This window comes from Camelus bactrianus, chromosome 24 (genome assembly GCF_048773025.1).
Source record: "Camelus bactrianus isolate YW-2024 breed Bactrian camel chromosome 24, ASM4877302v1, whole genome shotgun sequence".
In the NCBI taxonomy this organism is placed as follows: domain Eukaryota; kingdom Metazoa; phylum Chordata; class Mammalia; order Artiodactyla; family Camelidae; genus Camelus; species Camelus bactrianus.
In genome coordinates, this window is record NC_133562.1 from 1,858,234 (window position 1) to 1,880,011 (window position 21,778).

General features: G+C 52.0%; 1 protein-coding gene across 2 annotated transcripts in view; it reads right to left on the bottom strand.

Moving 5' to 3' along the window:
* RAB31 (RAB31, member RAS oncogene family) overlaps positions 1 to 16,216 on the bottom strand; it is an 83,693-nt gene extending 67,477 nt beyond the window's left edge. The window contains exon 1 of one of the 2 annotated variants that reach the window (XR_012502081.1): positions 16,000 to 16,216. Coding sequence is in view for 1 of the 2 variants with exons in the window: in XM_074352419.1 (XP_074208520.1) it covers positions 16,000 to 16,038 (39 nt within the window). In the remaining variant the exon portion in view is untranslated. The remainder of the gene's footprint in view (positions 1 to 15,999) is intronic. The other variant, XM_074352419.1, reaches the window with a different exon arrangement.
* Between the last annotated feature and the right edge of the window lie 5,562 nt (positions 16,217 to 21,778).

The following is a 21,778-nucleotide window of genomic DNA, read 5'->3' on the forward strand; positions in this document are numbered from 1 at the left end:
AGAACACAGCTTCCCAAACAGCTGGTGGCTCCCGGGGAAAACTCATGAATCCCAGCCCCGTCACACCAGTCCCTGGGATGCATCTTTGTCAGCGCTGCCACCAGTTCCAGAGCCGTCTATCCAAGGACCTCATCTGCCACATTCCAGGGGAGCCATCGGCCACGTCACACTTCACAGCACACGATGTCCCCGCAGGAGTTTCACTGGCCTCAAAGCAGCACCAGGGTCTTGCCCTGGGTCCTGAGCTTGCCCGACTGGATCTGGGTTAGAGCCCCAGGGACAGCAGGCGACAGACCAGGAGGAGCACATCTGTGTTGCTGTGAGGACTGGCGCTCACCAACGCTCAAAGCCTCCTTCGAGGCCACGGCAAACGCCTGGGAGGCAGCGTGCATACGTCATTTCCCAGGAAACCTCCCTTATTGTTATCCCTTCATTCTAGCGCTGGTGCAGTGGGGCCAGGAGATGCGTCATGAAGCTGCAAGGTGCCTCTGGGCTCATCACAGAACTTCAGAAGGTGCATTTGGAGAAGTAAAAATACTTTTACTGTGAAGTGGGGTAATCCTGGCGCAATCTTGTAAATGAAATTAACTTCTGAGCACCTCACCTTGTTTCTCGAGAAGCGATGAGGAAGCAGATGAGTGCTGCCAGCCTTCTTAGAGGAAGAACAGCCTCACCCCTACTGAGAAGTCACCACATGACAGGCAGGGCCTGGGCATTCCCACGTCGCTTGTGTGTGTAACTGTTACAGCTCCCTGAGACAGACGGACACTCATCCACGCTTTACACGTGGGGGGGGTCCGAGTCTGGGGACTCAGCAAGCGGACTTCAGCCTTGCTCCTCTCTCCTTAGAGCCCAGCGTCTAGGAGATGAATCGATTTAAAGCTCCAGTCCAGCCACAAACTCACAGTCTTCAAATTCATATTCCGGCCATGACCTTGTTGGAACATAAAAGGTGCTTGTGGGAGAAACTATCGTTGCTCCAAGATCCCCACCCACCCGTTCATCTGTTAGAAAAAGAGCCCTGAGATTTGGCCGGGCACTCCATCACCCGTGCTGGTAGAAGTGGTCAGGGGACGGGGTTCCGGCAAACAGGATGGAAGCAGAGGCAATGTCCTGACCCCACAGACCCCTGGTGGCCCTGAGCCAGCTACCAGGACTGATCAAGAGGAAAGAGACGATTTCTGTCCCACGTAAGTCACGGTCCTGTGGGACCTTCTGTTTCAGCAGCTTGGCCTGCACCCGAATCAATGCAGCACATCGAAGAAACGTCAAGCTCTGTCCATGCCTCTGAACAGGCCGAGAATTACCCTTATAGCTCGTTGACCCTGATCATCTGCTTTTTCCTCATTTGTTTACAATCATCCCAGCTTGAAGTCTCCCAATTTCCAAATCCTAATTTATGATAGCCACTCGTACAGGAGGACACAATCCCATTTCTTTAAGCCCCTATTCTTCCCAGTGTCCTTCTTTGGAAAATGCCACTCACCCACATTTAGCCATTGGGCAGGGGGTCTGGCCGCCGCCCGTGTTTGCCGGTGGTCCAGGCTGGCATGATGTCACCTGAACCAGGCCGTGTGCTCTGCCCTGCCCGGCGGCTCTTGGTCTTCAGCAGCTGCACCTACTTTCGCACACCTCAGGCCCAGTGGGGTTGCCACGGCAGCAAGCATCCTTTAAACGCTGGCAGGCTGGCTGCCTGCCAGGACCAAGTTGTTGGTAATCCTGTCTTGCTGGTTAGCAAGAGGGCAGACAAAACTCTTCTTATAACCATTCAGTAAGAAGAGCCCTTACAAGAAGCAGAAGGGGGTGGGGTGTCTGTTGGAACCCTCTGATCTATTTAGAGACCCCCGGCTTGGGTGCCTCCAGCTACATATGTCAGCTGCACTGCGCATAACCAACCGTCATTACCTGAGATGAAATGACAGGCATGGGTCAGTTTGTTCCAGCCTGCCACCTTCTGCCTTCTCAACAACCTATTACCAATCTGAGATTGATCTGCCGTGACTCCTGCTGGATCCCGTGGCCAGAATAACAGAAGCAATCCACCTTGGCCACTACATTTCTGGTGGAGAGCTGCAGCAGACCCAGCACCACGCAGTACAGAGACGACAGGCTGCCGCCAAGAGAAGCCAGCATCACCGTCTCCATCCTGAACTCTGGAAGCTACACTCTGCCACCCCCTGCAACTCCACTGCAACCGAATATAGTGCAGATTTAAATTACAGACAATACACATTTGTGTTATAGGTGCTACTTACTTTTAGCATGCTACCTGTGTTGGGAATCTGCGTGTGTGCTACACAGGCAAGACTGGGAAGCATCTTAAATTGAAACAGATGGAATTACCAGCTATACTGACAAAAAGACTGCTACAGAATTAGACTGACATATGGACCTGTGCTTTTTATGGCGTTTGGCTGGCATTTTTAATGTGTTTGACTTTGTCACAGGAGCTGAATTCATCATCTACGAAGAGCCATAGTACCGACAGTGTCACCTTGGCGCACTGTTCAAAGCCAATTAGCCGATCTCTGCTGGACACATAAAACCACTGACCTATTCTTACAATTGTCATATAAAACCTTTATGAGTGTAAACAGGTAATAAGTTTTAATAGACATTTGAAAAAGCAAACCAGAGATAACACAGATTTAAAAACAAAAATAACAAGCCCTTGTTCCTCTCATCCAACATCCCCAAACACTGCCTTTTAGTCTTCGGGGAAGATTTGGAAATTCACATAAAAGAGTGAAGTGCTTTTAAAATAGACCTGTGTGTTCCAGCACACGTCACGCACCATTTTCAAGCAAATTTATCACCACAGTCTGAAGGCTTTTCAGAAAAGGAACGCCTAACCCACGAGGACTTCTCGAGCCTTCGGCAAATCTAATTACTAGGAAACATCCACCAAACTGGCTTTGGGTGCCTGATCACACCAACACAGCCGGCAAACGTGTACCAGCAATTCCCGGGACGGTGCCGCGATTCTCATGGCCCGCGCTGCCAAGGAGTTTCTAAATGAACAAACAAGCTCACAGACACTGGGAAGTTCCAACAGCCAACAAGCGAACAGGAGGGAAGCCCGCCTCCTCGCATCACCTCCGCGGAGGCCCCGGGCCAGCGGGAGAAAGGGTGGTCACAACAGTGAACAGTGGGCGGCGAGGTCCTAGAGATTCAGGTCCAGGTTTTAAAGTAAAATGTTTCAGTAACAGCCAAGAAGATACTATTTACTTTCTGCGTCAAGAAGGTAACGACTGAGAAAAAGCGCCCTTTTAAAAAGGAGAATAGAATCACACACAAGCCGGGCATGTGATGTGGAGGTCCAGGAGACAGGCCCTCCGTCACATGGCAGGTCCATCCCTGCACAGTGCCTGGGTCCCAGAGCCGAACAACGCAGAGCAGCCGCCCCTCAGGGATCTTCCCAGGCCCCTGCTGTCATCCCACGGCTGTGTGCACTGCCTCTCTGTGTTGGCCACGGAGGCCGGGTCTGCTCTCTGGCCTCCAGGCCCTGAGCCGTCCCTGTGGTCACCTGGGTGCCCTCTCACCCCTCATCCCTACGGGGCCTGGTTGGGCGCACAGAACCACTGGGGGCAAGGCCAGGGAGGTGCCGTGCAGTCAGGACTTCTGCAAACGTCTCTTCCGTAGGGACGGCTCTCTGGGCCCTCTTTGTACACCTTCCCTGGAGGCCCTTCCCCATCACTGCCTCTCTTTCCCCTGCTCGTGACCTGCACTTGAGGGATTCCCTCCTCCACACCTGCAGGCTGCCTGCCCCGCTCCCAGCCCGACCACCTCACCTCGCCTGCAGGCATGGCTGGAGGTCCCTGTGGGGCGTTCAAGCAAAAAGAGATCTACTGAAAAGATATCGCCACAGAGATAAAAAGGCTCCACAGACAAAACGGAACGATCGGAGACGGGTTGAAGGCCAGAGAAAACGAACTGATTAGAGCTAAAAAGCAGGAGGGAAGGTGGACACAGGCCTGGGACGAGACGGGCACTGAGGGAGGAGGCGGATCCACGGAGCCCTCAGCACCCAGAGAACACACATGGGGTTGGGGGGGCCGTGAGGCACACTGGGCAACGTGCAGGATTGTCAGGGAACTGGAGAGTCGTGGTCACAGCTGAGACCACGCCACGACCCCAGGCTGGCCAGGTCAGGCCACCGGGCACAGCCCCCCTTGGTCATTGCGCATCCTGGCCCCCAGGTGATGGCCTCGGGCTGGTCGAACTGGGTCACGTGCCTGTCCCTGAGCTGCCAGAGGGGTATCTGGCCTTTTTCACTCTCATTCAGAAGGCAGGATCTGCCTCCCTCCGAAAACATCGCTCGAAGGAATTTCCTAGAATGAAGGACAACAGCTACCACATCCCTTTCGTCTAATGTCGTGGCTTAGACAGCTCAGACCGGTCGCCGCTCCCAACTGCAGACCGAGCTCAGCCTAGTTCACAGTTCGTGTTCCCTAGAGGGGACACGGCTCTCTCCTTCTTCCCAGGTGCTGTGAGAGGCGTTCCCTACATCAGATCTGGAAACTAAGCCAAGGGCGTCTTCCATGCCGTGATGTTCGAGGAGGACAGAGCACAAAGCTATAATGTTCCAGCCAAAGTAGGTTGTCCGTCAGACCGATGAGCCCGCTTCCCGTACATGCAGTTTCACCGGTCGTGTTCGTGTGCGCGGATCCCCGTGTGTGGATCCACATGCGGGAGGGTGAGTCTGAAGACGGGAGGGGAGGCCAACTGCAGGAGGGCACGTGGACCCGCCCCACGGAGCAGGGACAGAGGCTGGGAGCCAGGGGGCAGGCAGCAGCCTGGGGCCCCAGGAGTTCTTTCCACTCCCACCTTGGGAGACTCCTGGAAGTGATGAGGGCCCAAGAAAATAGGATGGGGCTTGGGTGGGGCTGGGACTCCAGGCTGACGTGCCCGCCGTAGTCTGGCGTGTATCAGAGAGCTTGAAGCTGTCTCGAAGGAGGATTCTAGCCCTGCTCACTCTTCAGCACACATGAAGAACTTAGGCTCCAGGATCATTTCAAATGGACTGTGTTACACGCTAAGTTCAATTTAGCCCTAACTTTTAGATTCCCAAGTCCCACTGACGTAGCAATTTCTGGACTAACTCCAATGGAAGTGATCCCATTAACACTGAAGGGGGAAAAATATAAAGATTTACAGCACGGAAAACACCCAAGTGGTGCAGGTGGTGGGGCTGTAACTCATCACTCCGCTCGCTTACTTTTCCAAAATTGGTCCAAACACACAAACCATAGCACTTCCAAGCCAGGTACCACCCAGCTAGGGCTCAGTTCACATCACCACTCTTTCCTTTCAACTACCCTCAAATTTCTCATTCACTGAATGAATTCAATACATGCAACGTTCCAGATTATTATTCTCGTAAGATGAACACTGTCACAGAAGACCAAAACTCAAAACACACTCAGCACTTACAAAACTCGTGCGTGCTAACAGGGGCTCCATAAATGTGTGTTCCCTGAGCAAACCACTTACCCAGCTTCACCTCGCAGCCCCGGGTGCTCAGGCCCCCTGCACCATCTGGCCCCCAAAAGCCAACTTCTCTGTAATTTCTAAATCTGCCCGAATCTGACTGACTCAGAAATCAATGGATTTTTTAAGAGAACAATATACAACCCAGCAACAGACGCACATACACACAGGGATTCCATTATGATAAAAATACCGTACCAGATCAGTAAATAATGATAAATTAATGGACAAACAGCATTAAAACAACTACCTAGAGATTTCGAGTAAAAAAAAAAACCAGAATCACAACCTGGCTCTCTTTGTACTGAAATAAATCCCACATGAAAGTACTAGAGTAAAATAAAAACACAGGTAAACATTTTTTTTAATATTAGAATGTGGAAGGACTTCCAAAAGCAAGACATAAAACACTAAAACCACAAAGGGAAAGACTGATATATTTGACTAACAAAGATTTTTAAATACTGGTATGATTTTCTAAGTGCAGGAAACAAAGGAAACTTTCTAGAAAACAACAAACTAAAGAAAAGTACATGCAATATGAATGACAAAAACTTTGGTTCCTTAATATACAAAGAGTTCTCACAAATCAGTAACAAAAACAACCCAATGAAAAACAGGTAAATGCCATGAATGTGTAGGTAAGAAAAATTGTAGTTAGTCAAAAACATATGAAAAGATGCTCAGTCATTCACTGATGCAAGAAATCAAATCAGGTTATCATTTTTAATCTACAATGTTAGCGAAGATAAAAAGTTTTGATGATATTCAGTGTTAGTAAAGGTGCAGAAAATCATATCGTAGATACTTACTGGGAATGTAAATTGTACAATATTTAGGAGGATAATTCTGCATTATCTTTTTAAGGATATAAATTTCCATGTATCTCTGACCCAGCATTCTGTTCTAGAAAGTATCCTACAGAGACACTGCACACACATGTTCAGGCACAAGGATTTTTAGTGCAGAATTGTTTGTAATGGCCAGAAACAAAAACCATCTAAAAATTTATCATGAAGGCACCAATTAAGTAAATTGTGATACATCGCTGTGATTGAACATTATGTGACTTTTAAAATAAATGAGGTAGATCAATACATACTGACACGGAAAGATACTCAAGGTTTACCTTCAGGTAAAAAGGCAAGAAAATAACACTCTCGCGTATGGACCACATCCAGAAAAAACACAAGAAACATGAGAGACTAAGGAGGAGGACGGCCTTTTGCTTTTCATTTTGGACCTTTCTGCACCACTTCACTCTTTACAAGTATGTACTGTCTAGTCATTAAGAAGGACTTCAAGAAAGACTGATCTTGGCAAGGTTTTCTTCATTAAAAATGGAAACAATATTTTGAATATTGGGGAGAATAGTTTTCAAACACCCTTGAGCACTCTAAAAAGGCTTAATATTCATCTACAATTAAAATGCATCTCATTTCGGTTAACTGATTATAACAGACTTCCTAAGACACTGCTTTCCAACCTTCTCCACCTCCCAGCAGTCGCAGAAAAGGACGTGATTTGTATGGCACTGGGCAAGTGACCACAGACGGCTGATGCCTTCCAGCCCCATGTGCCAAGGCCAACATCCGATGTCTGGGCTCCATGACCCAATGGTGGCTCTCGGTCCACTAGTCGGGTGGCTTCTGTCCTTGGAACTTCTATTAAACAAGACCTCTTCAGTATAAGGACTTCAAAATAGTGAAGATCCTACAGGAAGTATATGCACTACAATTTGAAAACAAGAAAAATAATTTTCTAATATTTGAAGTCAAGAAAGTGGATTGCTTTCTTCCTTTCTTTTTGAAGGATAATGTAATGCCTAGAAGGAGGAACAGGGTGGGCTTCCGGGAGGCTGGTAATATTCTGTTTCCTGATCTGGGCATTTACGCAGGTCTGTTCCATTTGTAAAAATCCACTGCGGACTATGTTAAGATTTGTGCACTTTTTTGTATGAATATTATATTTTAATATAAAAATTTGAAGAATATGTTACACCACTGTGAGCTAGCATCTTACAGCTGTTAGAACGGCCATCACCAAGAACACAAGAGACAACAGGTGCTGGCGAGACGGCAGCGAAAAGGGAACTTTCGTGCTCTGGGCTGGAAATGTAAATTGGCACGACATACTGGAAAATAATATCGAGGTTCGGCAAAAAAAAAAAAAATAGATCTACCATATGACCTAGCAATTCCATTTCTGGGTATATACCCAAAGGAAATGAAAACAGGATCTGAGTGAGATATCTGCAACACCCACGTTCACCACAGCATGATTCACAACAGCCCGACATGGAAACAAACCAAACACTCATGGACAAAGGAATGGATAAGAAAGACGCGGCACATACACACAATGGAGCAGTATTCAGCCACGAGAAAGGCAGGCAGCCTCCCACCTGTGACATGGATGGACCTTGAGCACAGGACGGCGAGTGAGGTAAGTCCGACAGAGGAAGGTGAGTACTGTATGACACCACTTACATGTGGAGTCCAAAAAAGCTAAACCTGTGAAAAGCAGACGAGAGAATGGGGGTGGATGAAACTGACATCACTAAGGGTACAAACCTGAAATGGCAGTAAGTAAGCTAGAGAGATCTAAGGCACAGTATAACCAATACAAGCAGAACCATACTGATCGTGTGATGTGACAAACAATGGCTACACTGAATCCTACACGTGTATCAAAGTAACACGCCCACACCTTAAACTTACACAATGTCAATGTCAAATTTATAAAAACTTTTGGAAGAGTATGTTATAAACGTGGTCAAAGTCGTGAAAAGGATGGTCTACAGCATCACACAGTAAATCAGAAGCTTTTACTTAGCACCTTGCCAGACCCCACAGCAAAGCAGATTAAAGGAAACTTCTGAATTGGACAGCATTCTTGTGGAATGCATCTATTTAAACTCTCCTAAGCCTGGAGATTATCAGGGTGTAAAACGGTTTGAGGGGGAGGAGGTAAGGGAGATAAGAGAAATTTCCAACATGACATGCCGGGAAGGGTTAACAGGGTTGCCCGTGCAACTTGGCAGCATTTTACCAAGGAGACACCGGGCCCAGAAGTTACACATTTGGCCAGGGGAATTGAGCCAGTAAGCGATCAAGCCAGCACCCAAGTCTGCGGCCCGAGGCTGAACCATGGTCCCCTGTGCTCCGCTGGCAGGAGGCCTGTCCAGCCACAGTGATAGGCCAACTGCAGACGGAGACACTCCATCCAGCAGGTGGGCCATCCCAACTGACTGATCACAGTTTGCAAACTGATATTTCCTGAACCCAGTTACGGTGCTCAACACGTATCCCCTGAGGGAGCAAAGGAAGCAAAGGGCTTCCTGGTCACCAGCTGGACAATGGGCAACAGCTCAAGCCGGGTTCACAGCCACTCCCCTCGCATGGCCTTGTGACGTTGAGGGACGCGCTGGACCTGCCAGGCCTGGTGTCACACCACAAACCAGGGGCGGGGGCCCGCTGCACAGGGCTGTCCAAAGACCAAATGACACAACGCACAGATTGCACGCTGCCCCCATGATGTGCTAAGCAGACGCAGGGTGTGACTGATGTCACTGTCACTGTGCGTGGTGGTGTCGCGGCTGCATCCAGCCTCCCTGCTGACAAGGCACTTTGCCCCTTCACGGGTAACGCCGGCCCACATCCAGCCAGGACCCCGACACTGTGGGTATTAGCTTTCTTCTTCCAGGGGAGTACTCCAAACCTGGTTTGAATTGTTGAATTATCGTTTTTTAAACACAGACCTTTTATCTTTCTATTGACCCCATTCCACTGACCCCGCGGTGCTCCCCCTGCTACATGCTGGTCTGAACAAGAAATGCGTGGCTGACAAAGTACGCTGCCCAGCAAAGGGGCTCTGTGTACCAGCTCCGGAGCCGCACAGCCCTGGCTGTAAACGTCCTTTATTCGCAGGGAGTCTCTGTGCTGCGAGCTGACCCTCTGAGCGTTGGCTCCCCCACCGCGGGTGGAGGCTAACAGAGATCACCCTGACGCGCCCTCTGACGCCGGGCTGTGTGCGGTGCACTCGTCAGTCGGGCTGAAAACACCACGGACTCCCGCTGTTCCTCCCACAAAGAGGGGAACCCCACTCCCCTCCCTCTGCTTCTGGGCTGGCCTCAGGGACTCGCTTGATCTGCACAATGTGTCAGAAATGACATTCTGTGACCTGTGAGGCACAAAGGCAAGAAGCCTGTCAGCTTCCACCAAGAGCTCACGGAACTGAAACTGAGCAGGACCCTGTGGGGCCCTCCCGGGTACAAAACCCTTTCTATTCCCCATTTCTTGTTTGCAGGAGAAAAAACTTCAGTCTCCTAGACCTACCCTGAGTTCCAAGGGGCAGATTCAGAGTTGCTAATTAGGGAGATGAGGGAACACAGAAACAAGGCGAGGCAGTCAGGAAACCACAGTGCAGTGATGGGGCAGGACCCGGCTCCCCCTCAAGGAAAGTACAGAACAATCTCTCCAAGCTCTTCTGCAGGAACTGAGCCCCTACCCAGGGGAAGGGTGGCGACTTCAGGCTGAGCACAGCATTCCGGGGCCTGCCCAGGCCCTCCCCACCAGCCAGTCAGAAGCAAGCCACACCCTGCAGCCCTCACCCCAAATTCTATAAAAGCTCTTCCCTGAAAACTACCGGGGTGTTCGGGGGTTTTTTGAGCATGACCCGCCCATCCGCCCCATCTAAGGCGTGAGGTCCACAGGGTCACAGCCCTTGGTTTCGTTCAGACACACCACTGCCTGGCGCTGGTAGAAGCTAGGAGTGTTTTTTGAATGAGGGCCATAGAAGTAAGTGGAAAGACTATTCCCATATTATACGTGAGCACATAAAAAAATCAGACCATTCAGCATCACCTATGTTGTCTTCCCACCACTCAACCTGGGAGAAGCAATGAGGAAATAGACAGACAAACTGAGATCCTGGGACTTCTCACAAGACAACTAGCCTGGATTCTTCAAAACACCAAAGTTGTGGTGGGGAGAAAAAGAGAAAGAGAGGAACTGTTTTAGATGAGAGACGGAGCAGCAAATATGACACGTGACCTCTGCCTGCATCCTGGGTGTGAACCCCATGCTCGATTCCCTGGCTGTGTTCAACACTGGGGGTGAGATGATGGCTTTACAGGTGCGCAGGAGAACGTCCTTTTCCGTCAAAGATACAACTGCAGTCTGCAGGGGTGGAGTGTCATAGGGTCTGCAGTTGACTTTCAGAATGGTTCAGGAAAAAAATTCTGTACTGTTTGTATGCAGGAGGAGGGGGCGAGAGAGGCAAGGAGTTATCCCTGCGGCTCCGCGGACATTCGTTGCACTGCTCTTTCAACTGTTTTGTAAGCTTGATATTTTCCCAAATGAAACAGGAAAGGGAGTTAAAATAAAAGACCCCTGCTAGAGACAACGGGGTCAACGGGATGGCCATCAGCCGGGGGGGGGGGGGGCGATGTTCTTTACCTTCCTGCATCCTCCAACCACCTCAACCTTCCAGAAAATAACCATGAGATTCAGGACACGCCGGGGGTCCACGCCCACCTTTCCTTTCCCATCAAAGCTCTCCCAGACCTCCAAGGCCCTGTGCAAATCCCTCCCACTCTGAGAGACCTTCCGGGCGGCTCGGCTCCCAGCTCTCCCTGCCCTCAGCGTAACTTCCGGGCCTCCCCTGCGCCACGTGACCCCTGCAGCATCCCCCCCATCGCCGTGGCCACTTACGCTGGCACCTGTGCGCCAGCCCAACCAGGAGCCGCAAACAGGGACCAGATCTCGCCCTGCCTACTTTCCACCTCCTGCAGAGCTAACACAGCTCCTCATCCACAGCAGGTCCGCAAAACAGACCCTGAGCAAAAACAGAGCCTCTGCCCCTCACCTGTCCTCACATCTAATAACAGACGGACGACAGCCCATATTTATCATCATTCTGTCTCTTCTGTTGTGCATGGCTCCGTGGTGAGTGCTGGCACCGGAATACAGGTGACGGCATTTAGGTCATCGTGTCATCGTGTCCTCTTCCGGGAAAGGCAGAGTGCTTTGAAGGCAGGGATGGTGGCCGTCCTTTCCACCCGCAGCCGCCTACAGCTCCCAGCATGGAAGAAGCACTCGGTAATTGGTGAATGACAGTGTGAAGGAAGCCTGTCCCATTTTCAAACACACATTACAAATTATAAAAACCAAAGCAAATGAAAGGGTAACGTGTGCAGGCACACGAGCACTGAAATTAGTCCAACCTGCTGGACGCAACTGGATCTGGACCTCTTCTAACGCGTGAGCTCGGAACCTTTTCACGTTCTGGCACCTTAAGATGCAGTTTTCTATTTTCCAACGGCTACGGTCTTGGAGTGGATCTGAGGGGTAAAACACTCACCGAAACAGGGACACTGCGCCGGGGCAGAGGTGAGGCTGAGGGCGGGAGAGCTGCAGACGAGGGGTGGGGAGGGACCATGAGGAGTCTGAAAATGCCCCACGAGTGGTCCTGATGCCACGCGAGAGACTGCATGCTGCGGCCACGCTGAGGCCCACGAGGGCCTGGTGGGTCCCAGCAGCATGGCCCAGGTGCTCGGTGCCACTCCATGCTGGCACGGCCGGAGACACCCCACTGCACCCTGCTATCCACTCACACCCCAGAATCCCCGACGCTGACCCACACCATCCACAGGGCTTCAATTTAATAGAGGAACCATGTAAGAAACAAACAGATTCAGGAACCCACGCTCACCCTTGCTAAAGACAGGGCCCACAGCCTGGACAGAGCTGCGTGGCTGTGAGCGGTCCCGGGGGTCACACAGCCCTGGCTTTGAAGGCCCTGTCCACATCTGACGTCCCCACTGCCCAGATGTCACAGCGAATTCCAGGTGTTCGGCTGCTGTGAGACTAACCCCCATCCAGACTCTAGCAAAGGCCACGAACAGCGATTTCACCAAGCCGCGTACTGCTATCTTTCACCCGAGCCGCTCCGCTGCCGAGGAAGCGGCAGAAATCGCTCGACTGTGGTCAAGACAACCGAAGTTCAAATATAAATCTCTCTGGGATCCCATCCGGAAGCAGTTTTTAAGTGTACACACCCAGAGGAAATAATAAAATAAAAGAAAGATCCTCTCCTGTCCCCCCTCTCTCCCCCTCACCCCCCGCCTTTGCCACGTGGTGATGTGTGTTAAAAATGCACACTGGGAAGCTTTCCACCTCTGGGGCTGGAACAGCTGCTGCCTCAATATTGTTTTTGTTAGCTTTTTTTAAAACATACTTTGCTGTTTTTAACAGAGTTGTTTTTTAAGCTACGTTTCATAATATAAGCGGGGCTTTACAAAAAGCAGGGCAATTGGCACTTCACTGGCAAGAATGAGACTCGTGGATCCTAAGTGTCCAGTGTGGACCCCTGTCAACACCCTCCTGCGCGGCGTACTTCCACAACAGCCCAGCTCAGCCCAGGAAAGGGCGCTGACAAAGGCTTGAGACAAACACGACAAAGGCCACCCCTGAAAACAAGGAGAGCCGAGCATCTCTAATAGGTGACCTGAATGAACCCAAAGCTCTCGCGTCCATGGTGTTTCCAAGCACACAAAGCATTCAGGGAGTGTTCCACAGGCTGGGGGCGCTTCCCCAACAAAAGAGGCTGAGACATGCCTAACATCAGGGTGCGGAAAGGCACCGGTACAGGTAGAGGACACGTCACCTGGCCTGCTGGAACTGCCACCTGCTGTGAACGACCCTCCTGTCGAGCACCTCCATCCACACAGGGAGCCAGACGCTGCAGCTCAGAGGGACAGAAGGCTGTTCTGCCCACGCCAGAGACAATCATGCCCCTTACATGGGAAACACGTCCCCAGGTAATCACTGAGCAACAGGGACCATCGACCAGGCACAAAAGGGCCTGCCCCTCAGCCTCTCTAGGGAGTGAGCAAGACTTCAGCTAAGTGGTCTGCATTCCTATCTCCTTCTCAAGGGGCCCAACAGGAAGTGGCTCTTTCCGGGGTGTGGCTGCTAGGGTCAGGGTCATACCGAGATTTCAGGAAGGCGTGAGGGGCCAAAAAAATAGGAAGTTGAGTGATAGCTGCATGCAAGACTTAACCCAGAAGGGATGGGCCTCTCAAACCACAAACAAACACAAACAAAGGAGACAGCCAGGGCTCCTGTCAAAACCCTGAGAGGATTCTGGACTTGGCACTGACTGCCTCCTCCAGCCACAGACCCACAGGGCTCTCTCTCCACTCGAGAGTAAACCCAGCAGTTACAGTGGCTTTGGCCTCATCCAAACGCCCTCTCACCCAGAGAATCGCCGTGCTTGGATGAGCAGCTAAGAACAGAGCATGTCACACACATCTCGCCCAGGAGAGGACCAGCCAGACAGGGGGGACCTAAATATGACTCAGTGTGATATTAAGGTCACCGGCTCTTTCAATCTTTCAAATAAGATGTTTTCTGACCTAAACAAGACTGAAACCTAGAACCACTCTCAAAACAAGGCCACAGATACGGTGTGAAATGACTGAAGCTTCAAGGTGTCCGCATGCCCAGAAACACCTTCCTGCACTGGTTCGGCGCTGTGCTTCCCTTCCAAGCTCAACTCCACCAGCCGAGCCATTGTAGGGGGCCAGCAAATGAGGGGAGGTGCTGTCTCCAGGAAGCCACTAAAACGGGACAGGAGTGGGTTCCATTTTTAGAGATAAGGGAAAGAAGTAAAGGAATTCCTTTCAGCTTTCTCATCTCCCAGGCTTGCTAACTGGAATCACAGGATAGCAGAAAGTATCTTAGGAGATTATCTGCTATAGTCCTCTGCCTTAAAAGGAAAAAACATTACGAGGTCCATTTTATATAAGAGGCGACTAAGGTACTTGTCCAAAATGGCACAGCCAGTGAATGGGGAAGAACAAGAACCTGGGTTTGCCACCTCCCCGCGCAAGGCTCTTTCCACCTGATCTGGTCCTTGCAGAAGGAAACAGACTCATCCCTGAGCAGCGAAATGGAAACCAGCTCATGCGATGGGGCAGGACACCTGAGTAAAGGACAAAGGAGAAAACATTGGGGGCTGGGGGTGGGAATCACTACCAACTTCATTCATTCCCCAGGCCAACCCAGACACACAACACACGTCAAAGGTGCCCCTGGATTCCTTGGGATCTGACCTTCCTTCTGAGTCTTTGAAGGGCTTCTTTGAGGCTGAAATGACTCTTCACAGGGAAAACGTGGGATTCCTGGAATTTAAGTCTGGACTACGTTAGAGAGCCTGGCAGACACCGAAACCCCTGCGACACTGGTAAAGGTCCACAGAGGAAGACCAGAACAGCACCCTATCCAGACCCCAGCCCTGGCTGAGCGAGGAGGCAGCAGGAACGCTGGAGGGCTTGTGCCAGGATCACAGGGAAGGGAGGGCCTTTGCCCGATTCCCCGAATTCTAGATGAACCCAACTACCTAGTGCAAATGGGAGTTACAGCAAAGGACAGTGAGAGGAGACAGTCAAGAACACGAACCGGCCCCGGGTTCCAGAAGAGCTTAGAGGGAGTCCAGACAGCCCCTGGGTCCAGAACAATCCAATCCTAACCTAGAACCACTTCTCTGTCCGCTTCTGTACCTCAGCCTTGACAGACCAGTTCGCACTGCTTTGAGACAAACTGAATAGGTCCAGCATTTCCCTGCTTTTTTCGGAAATTGTTTTCTTGGGAGACCAGCTCTGCCAAGGACTAAACACTAGGGACCGATGCCAAGCGCTGCTGAAAATACGGCTTAAAACCAGCTCTTTCCAAAGAAGTGATTCTGGAATGTGATGTGGGCACCCAAAGGGAAGTGACCCCGGGCGGTCCCAGAGCGGCTGCCCGGCGGCGCCGGACAGGTCCGCACCACTCGGGTGTTTGTTTCTGGCTTTGTTGCTGGCTTCTTCCACGTTTCTTCAGGCTCAGAAGGACCCGGCTTGGGAGGGGAAGGGGGGACGGGGGAGGATTTTCTCAACCTGCCTTTACCCGAAGCTCTGAAGTTTTCTAGGCGCAGTTTTCCACCGCACGTCCTTTCTTCACCTTCGCGCCCGCTCAGCCCCCGGCGTTTTTTCGCCCTGACTTGGGCTTTTAAAAAAGTAAATAAACCAACTGCCCCCGGGAGGCAAAAGGACTCGGCGCCTCGGCTGAGTTACTTAAAGTTTCCGGCGGAAGGAAATTATTAAAGGCGAAGGAGAAAGCGCTCGGAGGCGGGGGCAGGGACTCCCGGCCCTGCGGAGGGTCCCGGGCGCCCGGCCCGGGCACGGCGAGGCCCGAGCGGCTCTGGGACGCGGGCCGGCGGCGGCGGCGAAACGAGTGGGAAAGCTCCCGCGGAGGCTGGGACCCGGGCCCGGTGGGCGCGGGCCCGGGGGCGGGGGGCGCAAGGGCGGGGAGGACTGCGGGGACCCCGGGGCCGGGAGGACGCGGGGGGGAGGGGGACGAGGGGGCGCAGGGAAGAGCGGTACTAAGAGGGCGCACGGACGGGGGCGCGCAGGGAAGAAGGGGGCGCACGGACCGGGGGCCCGGCGGACGGCGGCGCAGGACTCACCCCGAGGAGACAGACTTTCAGCTCCCGGATGGCCATCATGAGCTCGGGGCCGGGCCGGGCAGGGACTCAGCATCCTCCGGGGCCGCGCCGCGCCCCGCCAGCCGGCGTCCGCGGGTCCCCGCCTTCCCCTCGCGCCGCCTGCGGGCGGATCCGCCGCCGCTGCTATTTCTGGGCCGCCGGCCGCGCCGCCCGTGGGTCACGTGGCCGCTGCCGGCTCCTCCCGGGGCTGCCGGACTAACCCCGCCGGCCTGCTCCCAGGAACGCCCCCGACGGCGTCAGCCACCGCAGGCCTGCGGCGTCCTGGCACGCGGCTCCTCCCTCGGGCCCGCCCGGCCACGGACCCCGCTCTGCAGAATCCCTCCGGCCCGCCGGCTGCAAGGCCCGTGGGGTGCAAGGAGAACAGGTCCCCACGACTGGCAGCGTCACAGATTACACCCTCCTCGGAAAAGTGATGCTCTCAGGCCAGGTCACCTACAGGGACTGCTCTTAAGTCCAACGACAGTCCCACCATTCAGTGGCACTTAACAGAGAGCTGTGAGGACCGGGAGCAGGGTCTGACTGTGCAGCCCACCCTCCACCGCAGTTCCTAACACCACGGGGGCGGGAGTGGGGGGGCTGCTTCGGTTCATCCCCACGTAGCCGGTCACTCTCCGCACCTACCTCGTTTTTCTATACGTAACTGACAATGGTTCTAGAAGCTACGGTCTATCCCTCCCTCCAAAACAGGAGTATACCCGCCTCAAAAGGGAACCACGTTCTAGAGAGGAAGCTGCCTTGCTCAGCACAGAAAATGCTACAACTTGCCTGGGCAGACACCCAGCCCCGAGAAGGGCAGCCAGAAATACGGAGCTGGAGGCCGAGCGTCTGCTTCCTTCTTTACCCGGGAGACAGAGAGGCTCCGGCTTGAGACAGTCAAGGGAGGCTTGGGGACTGCCCTCCCTTCTCCACAGAGGCCCACAGATCTCATCCTCTCAGGTCCCCTCATTTGTTACTTCCAGAGAAATGTCAGCCTTTTGAACACCTGTACCTGAGTTATTTCTGGCATTTCAGATGGAAAGAGTGTTTTTCTTTAAACTTAAGCCCTTATCCCAAACTCTCAGGCCTCTGTCCTAACTTGCCAATTTTGATCAATTACATTTCTGGTCCCTCAGTGGATCACCCACCAGCACCCAAGTCGCCCCCTACAATGGGGACTTTGGAATCAAGGCCTACAGAGAGAAAAATCCTAAAAGGCTGGAATCAAAATAGCTGTGCCCCCCCCCAAAAAAAACCCTGACAATTGTCAATTAATTCCCCAGGGCAGTGGGGCTTCCTCTGGCTTGGGCAGGCTGTGGAAGATTGCCCACAAATCTGGACTAAATTGTTCAAAATGTAGCCCCGGACAAAATACAGGTCCTGTTCAGCATGGAGATTATTATATCGGTACCTGTCCTTGGTTTAGTATCTAAAGCGAGGACAGTCCTTTGTGTGGGCAGGATGAAAAGAGGCTGGCCCAGGGTCACCCAGCCTTCGTCCCAGGACCTCACTGTCCTCAGACTTGCTGAGCAGGGAGCAACTGCAGCACAGCTGCAGAGACACACAGTGGTCAAGCAGCTCTTGGCCCGACCTCCTCTGACGGACTTCCAGAGCACTGCACGGTCCTGGATAGACAACTTGAATCTCCACGTAGGAGTGCTTCTCCTCCCCTTTCTTCTCACTTCCCCAAAGTCGGCCAAACCAGAGTGGGAGCCTTGGCCTTTAAACTTGCATTGGGTCATGAGGGGAGGGCCATCCCCAGACAAGAGTGGGCTGTGAGACTTCCTCCCCTGTTCCTTGACTCTCTTCATGATTCTTCCTCTTCCACTCTGCTCTCCACCCTCCTAGGTGTCCGCCAAGCTTGTGTGGTTCCCCAGCTCTCCTGAAATAGTCATGTATCCAGGCTGTCCCCCCTGAGAATCTCCCATCTGTTCATTCTCCCCGCACCTACCGCATTACAATCACATCACTTGTGTCTCATTCTGACCAGGCCACGTGCGTCACAAACTGCCAATGCTATTCAGTCACCTGGACCACCTTCGTGGGTTTACACCCGTCCTCAGCCAGGTCACCCTTGGTGGCTTAAAAACTGGCCTGACAATAAGTCCAGTCCCTGTGATCACCCCAACGTGTTGCACAAGGTTCACCAGGGAAGGAGGGAGATGGCTGCTCTGAAATGTACTTGGGGAGTCATATCCTGGGTGGACCTCAGCTTGTTACAGGTATAATGCTCCCTAGGAGTGCAGTCATTATACTCTGTGACTACTGTACCAAGGGCCCATCCCAACTCCTCTGGAATGTTCTGCAAGTAGGAAGAGATTCTAGTACAACTTAAGCAAGGATAAAAATCCTATGGCACATAACTGAGAATTTATCATTTTTTAACTGGAACATGTAAGTTTTTCTCATGAGAATTCTGTAAAGCAAAAGGTCATTGTACTAATTCAGACTTACACTTTTCTGCAACTTTAAGTCCTCAATAGCACCATACAAGATGAAACCGGAGTCTTCAGCACACCTTGCAATATCTGCCCAAGCCAGCCTCTTCTCTGCCCACCTGTTTAAACCCCATCATCCTTCACAGACCTGCTCCAGTTCCACCTCCGCAGTAAGCACTCCCCTGAGCTTGCACGTGCTCTTCTCACACTTCCCTTAGGACCGACTCAGCAAGTCACCAACCGTCTGGTCCCCCCAAAAGGGCCCTGTCCTCTTGCTTTTTGTCGTTTAAGCCTATAAAATGAAAGCAAGTTGGGTTGAGAAGCCAAGGAAGCTTCATTCTCTGATCAGAGGATGGGAAGTTAGGGGCTCAGCTCCAGAGAACAAGCTCCCAGGCAAGCCGGGCGGGGCAGCTTTGTCCGGACCGGGCAGCAGGAGGGGGCGGGGCTGGGCACAGGGTATTCGCCGCGCATGCTCCAGGTCGCACTGCCCGGCGCAGCGTCTCTGTACATGACCCCCTCCGCCATCTTGAATTGGGTGTCAAGGGTGGCGCTTCTGCTCACGACCTGCCGCCATCTTGAACTGCGGCGCTGTGGAGGGGGCTTCTGCACACAGCCCCCCTCCACCATCTTGAACTGGGGGGTCGTGGGCGGGGCTTCTACACACGGCCCAGACGAGGAGTGCGCATGCGCGGGCGTCCAGCGCGGAACTCTGGTCTGAGGCGCCGGGTGCAAGGCCGCTGAACGCGGAGCCCTGGGAGCGACGGGAGCCTGGTGCGGCGCAGAGGAGGAAAGGTCAGACTTTATTTTATCGCCCAGGTTCTATTTATGTCCTGGGCACTGTTCATGGGCTTTGCTGGTGACAGGCATAATCAGCCACTTAGTCGCTTTCAGGGCGGGTCGGGGCCGGAGCTGACACCCGTAGTTTCCTGTGTGTGTGTGAGAGGTGCCCAGAGATGGAGTGAGGATCGTCTCTGAGTCACCAGAGTTTTCAAACGACTAGAAATTTCTTTTAAAAAGAAAAAAGAAAGAATGGCTAGCACTGGATCATTTTACCTCAGTCCACCTCGGACGTTTCCCTCTCAGGCTGTTGGGCCCAGATTCGCGCCCCGGGCCAGTCGGCCTGGGGCCCGCGGTCGGTGGTCCTCCCGACGGGCCGGGCGGTGACCGGGAGGCGCACCCCGGCCTTGGTCTCGGAAGGCTCCGCGCGGGGTTCCTTCTACAAGGAGCAGCTCACTGTGTTTAGTGACAGCCTACCGCGTGACCGGAGAAGCCACCCCTTCTGTCTATAAATCCAGCAGAAGCCAGTAACAGCCATAAAACTGACCACGTTTTTTAATCCAGCAGATCCTCTCTTGGTCAGTAGCGTAGAAGCAGACACACAAAAGTGAGCAACTATAAACCTGCCTGTTCTTGCACAAACACACATAGAAATAAAGCGTTATCTTAGAGACACAAAAAGTCGGCTCTGCTGAGACGGAGGCGTGCGGCCGCGTTGATCGCGGCATGAAAGGGGGGAGACGACTGAAGTCTGCGCATCCGGGGATGACAAGCAAACTGACTGGTGTCTTTGCGAGGCTGTATTTAGTGGTGCACAGTGGTCATTGTCACTTAGGTATTGTGTGAAATGTGTACATGAGGCTGATCTAGAGAGAAGTTGGTAGTGGGTGAGTTTCTGTGAGTATAATATGACACAAACTTGGGTCTGCATGTTACCTGTTAAGCCATACCAATTTCCTACAACTCCTCAGACCCGTGGTGAGTCATCTGGTCAACTCAAGGGCCAGTCAAGGAAAAACCTTCTTTTTAGTTATTATAGTATTTTAGCATATGCAGTATTAGTTAAACAGCCTTTTAGTATTTCTCGTTTTCTGAATACCTGCTTCCTCCCTCTCTCCCTTCCCTCTTTCTTCCTTAAATTTCAGACACCCTCTAACTAGCATCTGTTGCCTTCTCTTATTTGTAGTGCAGACCCTTTAACAAGTTTTGAGGAACTACATCCTATACATAACAGGTTAAGACAGGAACTTGAGGGGTTTAGGAAGACAGAGGTGAATGGACCCCACAACTCACCCACAGACCTGGAGAAAGAGATAGCAGCATATAAGGGATTCCAGGTTGCTGGGGACGCCTGAGAACAGGGGAAGACGTCATGTGAGGAGAGTAGGGCAGCCTGGTGGAGGGTGGGTAAGTGGACCCAGTCCCTTTGTGAATGACCATGCTCTTGGCCATTCTGGTTGCCTTCATCTTTGTGTAGAAAGGACAGTGACATCTCTCCGAAGCTCAGGAGCAGCAGCCAGAGAAGGCAGTGAGCTGTCAGGACAGAAACAGAGGAGAGCGAGGACTGCCATCTTCATTTTCTCCATCACCATCTGAATGCAAGTACTCAGAAGTGTTTGAGAACAATCAGGGCGCCCTCACTTAAAACGAGAGGCTTCTGTTGGGCTCTCACAAAGGATTGGTGTCAGGTGATAATTTTTAGATTTTCCAGACACACCTTCCTGAGTCTCAGCACTGGGCACCAAGCCAGCCTCCTCATCTAACTGACCTCTTCCTGGACACTCCTGCCCATAAACCTCTGCAGTCTTTCCAATCCCTGGTTGAGCTGAAAGGGTTGAGTTAAAGGAAGGTACAAGATTCGTATTAACACCTCCCACAAAACGTAAGTGGATGGATTCAGCTGGGAGACCACTTCGCCAAACCCAGACACCATATGTTCCCCAGTCAGTCTTGTTCATGTACCTGGCTTACTTGTAAGACTGGGAAATGAAATTGCAGTGATACAAACCAGAGTCATCCCAACCCGGCCTCATTTCATAGCTTATCAATAGGTTGTTCTCTCTGCTAGGCATGGGCGTGTCACTGCAACTGCTTAGAGTAACACTATGGAGTTTAAGACAGTATATTTTTTTCTCTAGAAAAGTTTAACATTTTTTTTCTGCTTTAATATTATTTATTACCAAACTAGAAAACTGAGTATAGATGTTGGAAACAATTCTCATACCTTCAGGAATTTCTGTTTTTAATCATTTACAAGCCCATTCAGCAAACAGTAGATGCTGACTGTGTGCTAGACACTGGGCATGAGACCAAACGGGATAGAGTATACTGCTGGCATGGTGGAAGCAGGCAGACAGACAAGCAGGCAGCTACAACGTGCTGGTGAATATCTGAGCCGTACTGTATTGGGTTCCTGTTTCTTACTCTTCCAATTTAAAAAATGAGCATGACTTCCAGAGTCAATGCAGTACACAGCAGCCCCCAAGTAAGGGAGAGGATGATCAAGATGGTTAGAGACTGAACCTAGTCAGCCATGAGATGTGTGTGTT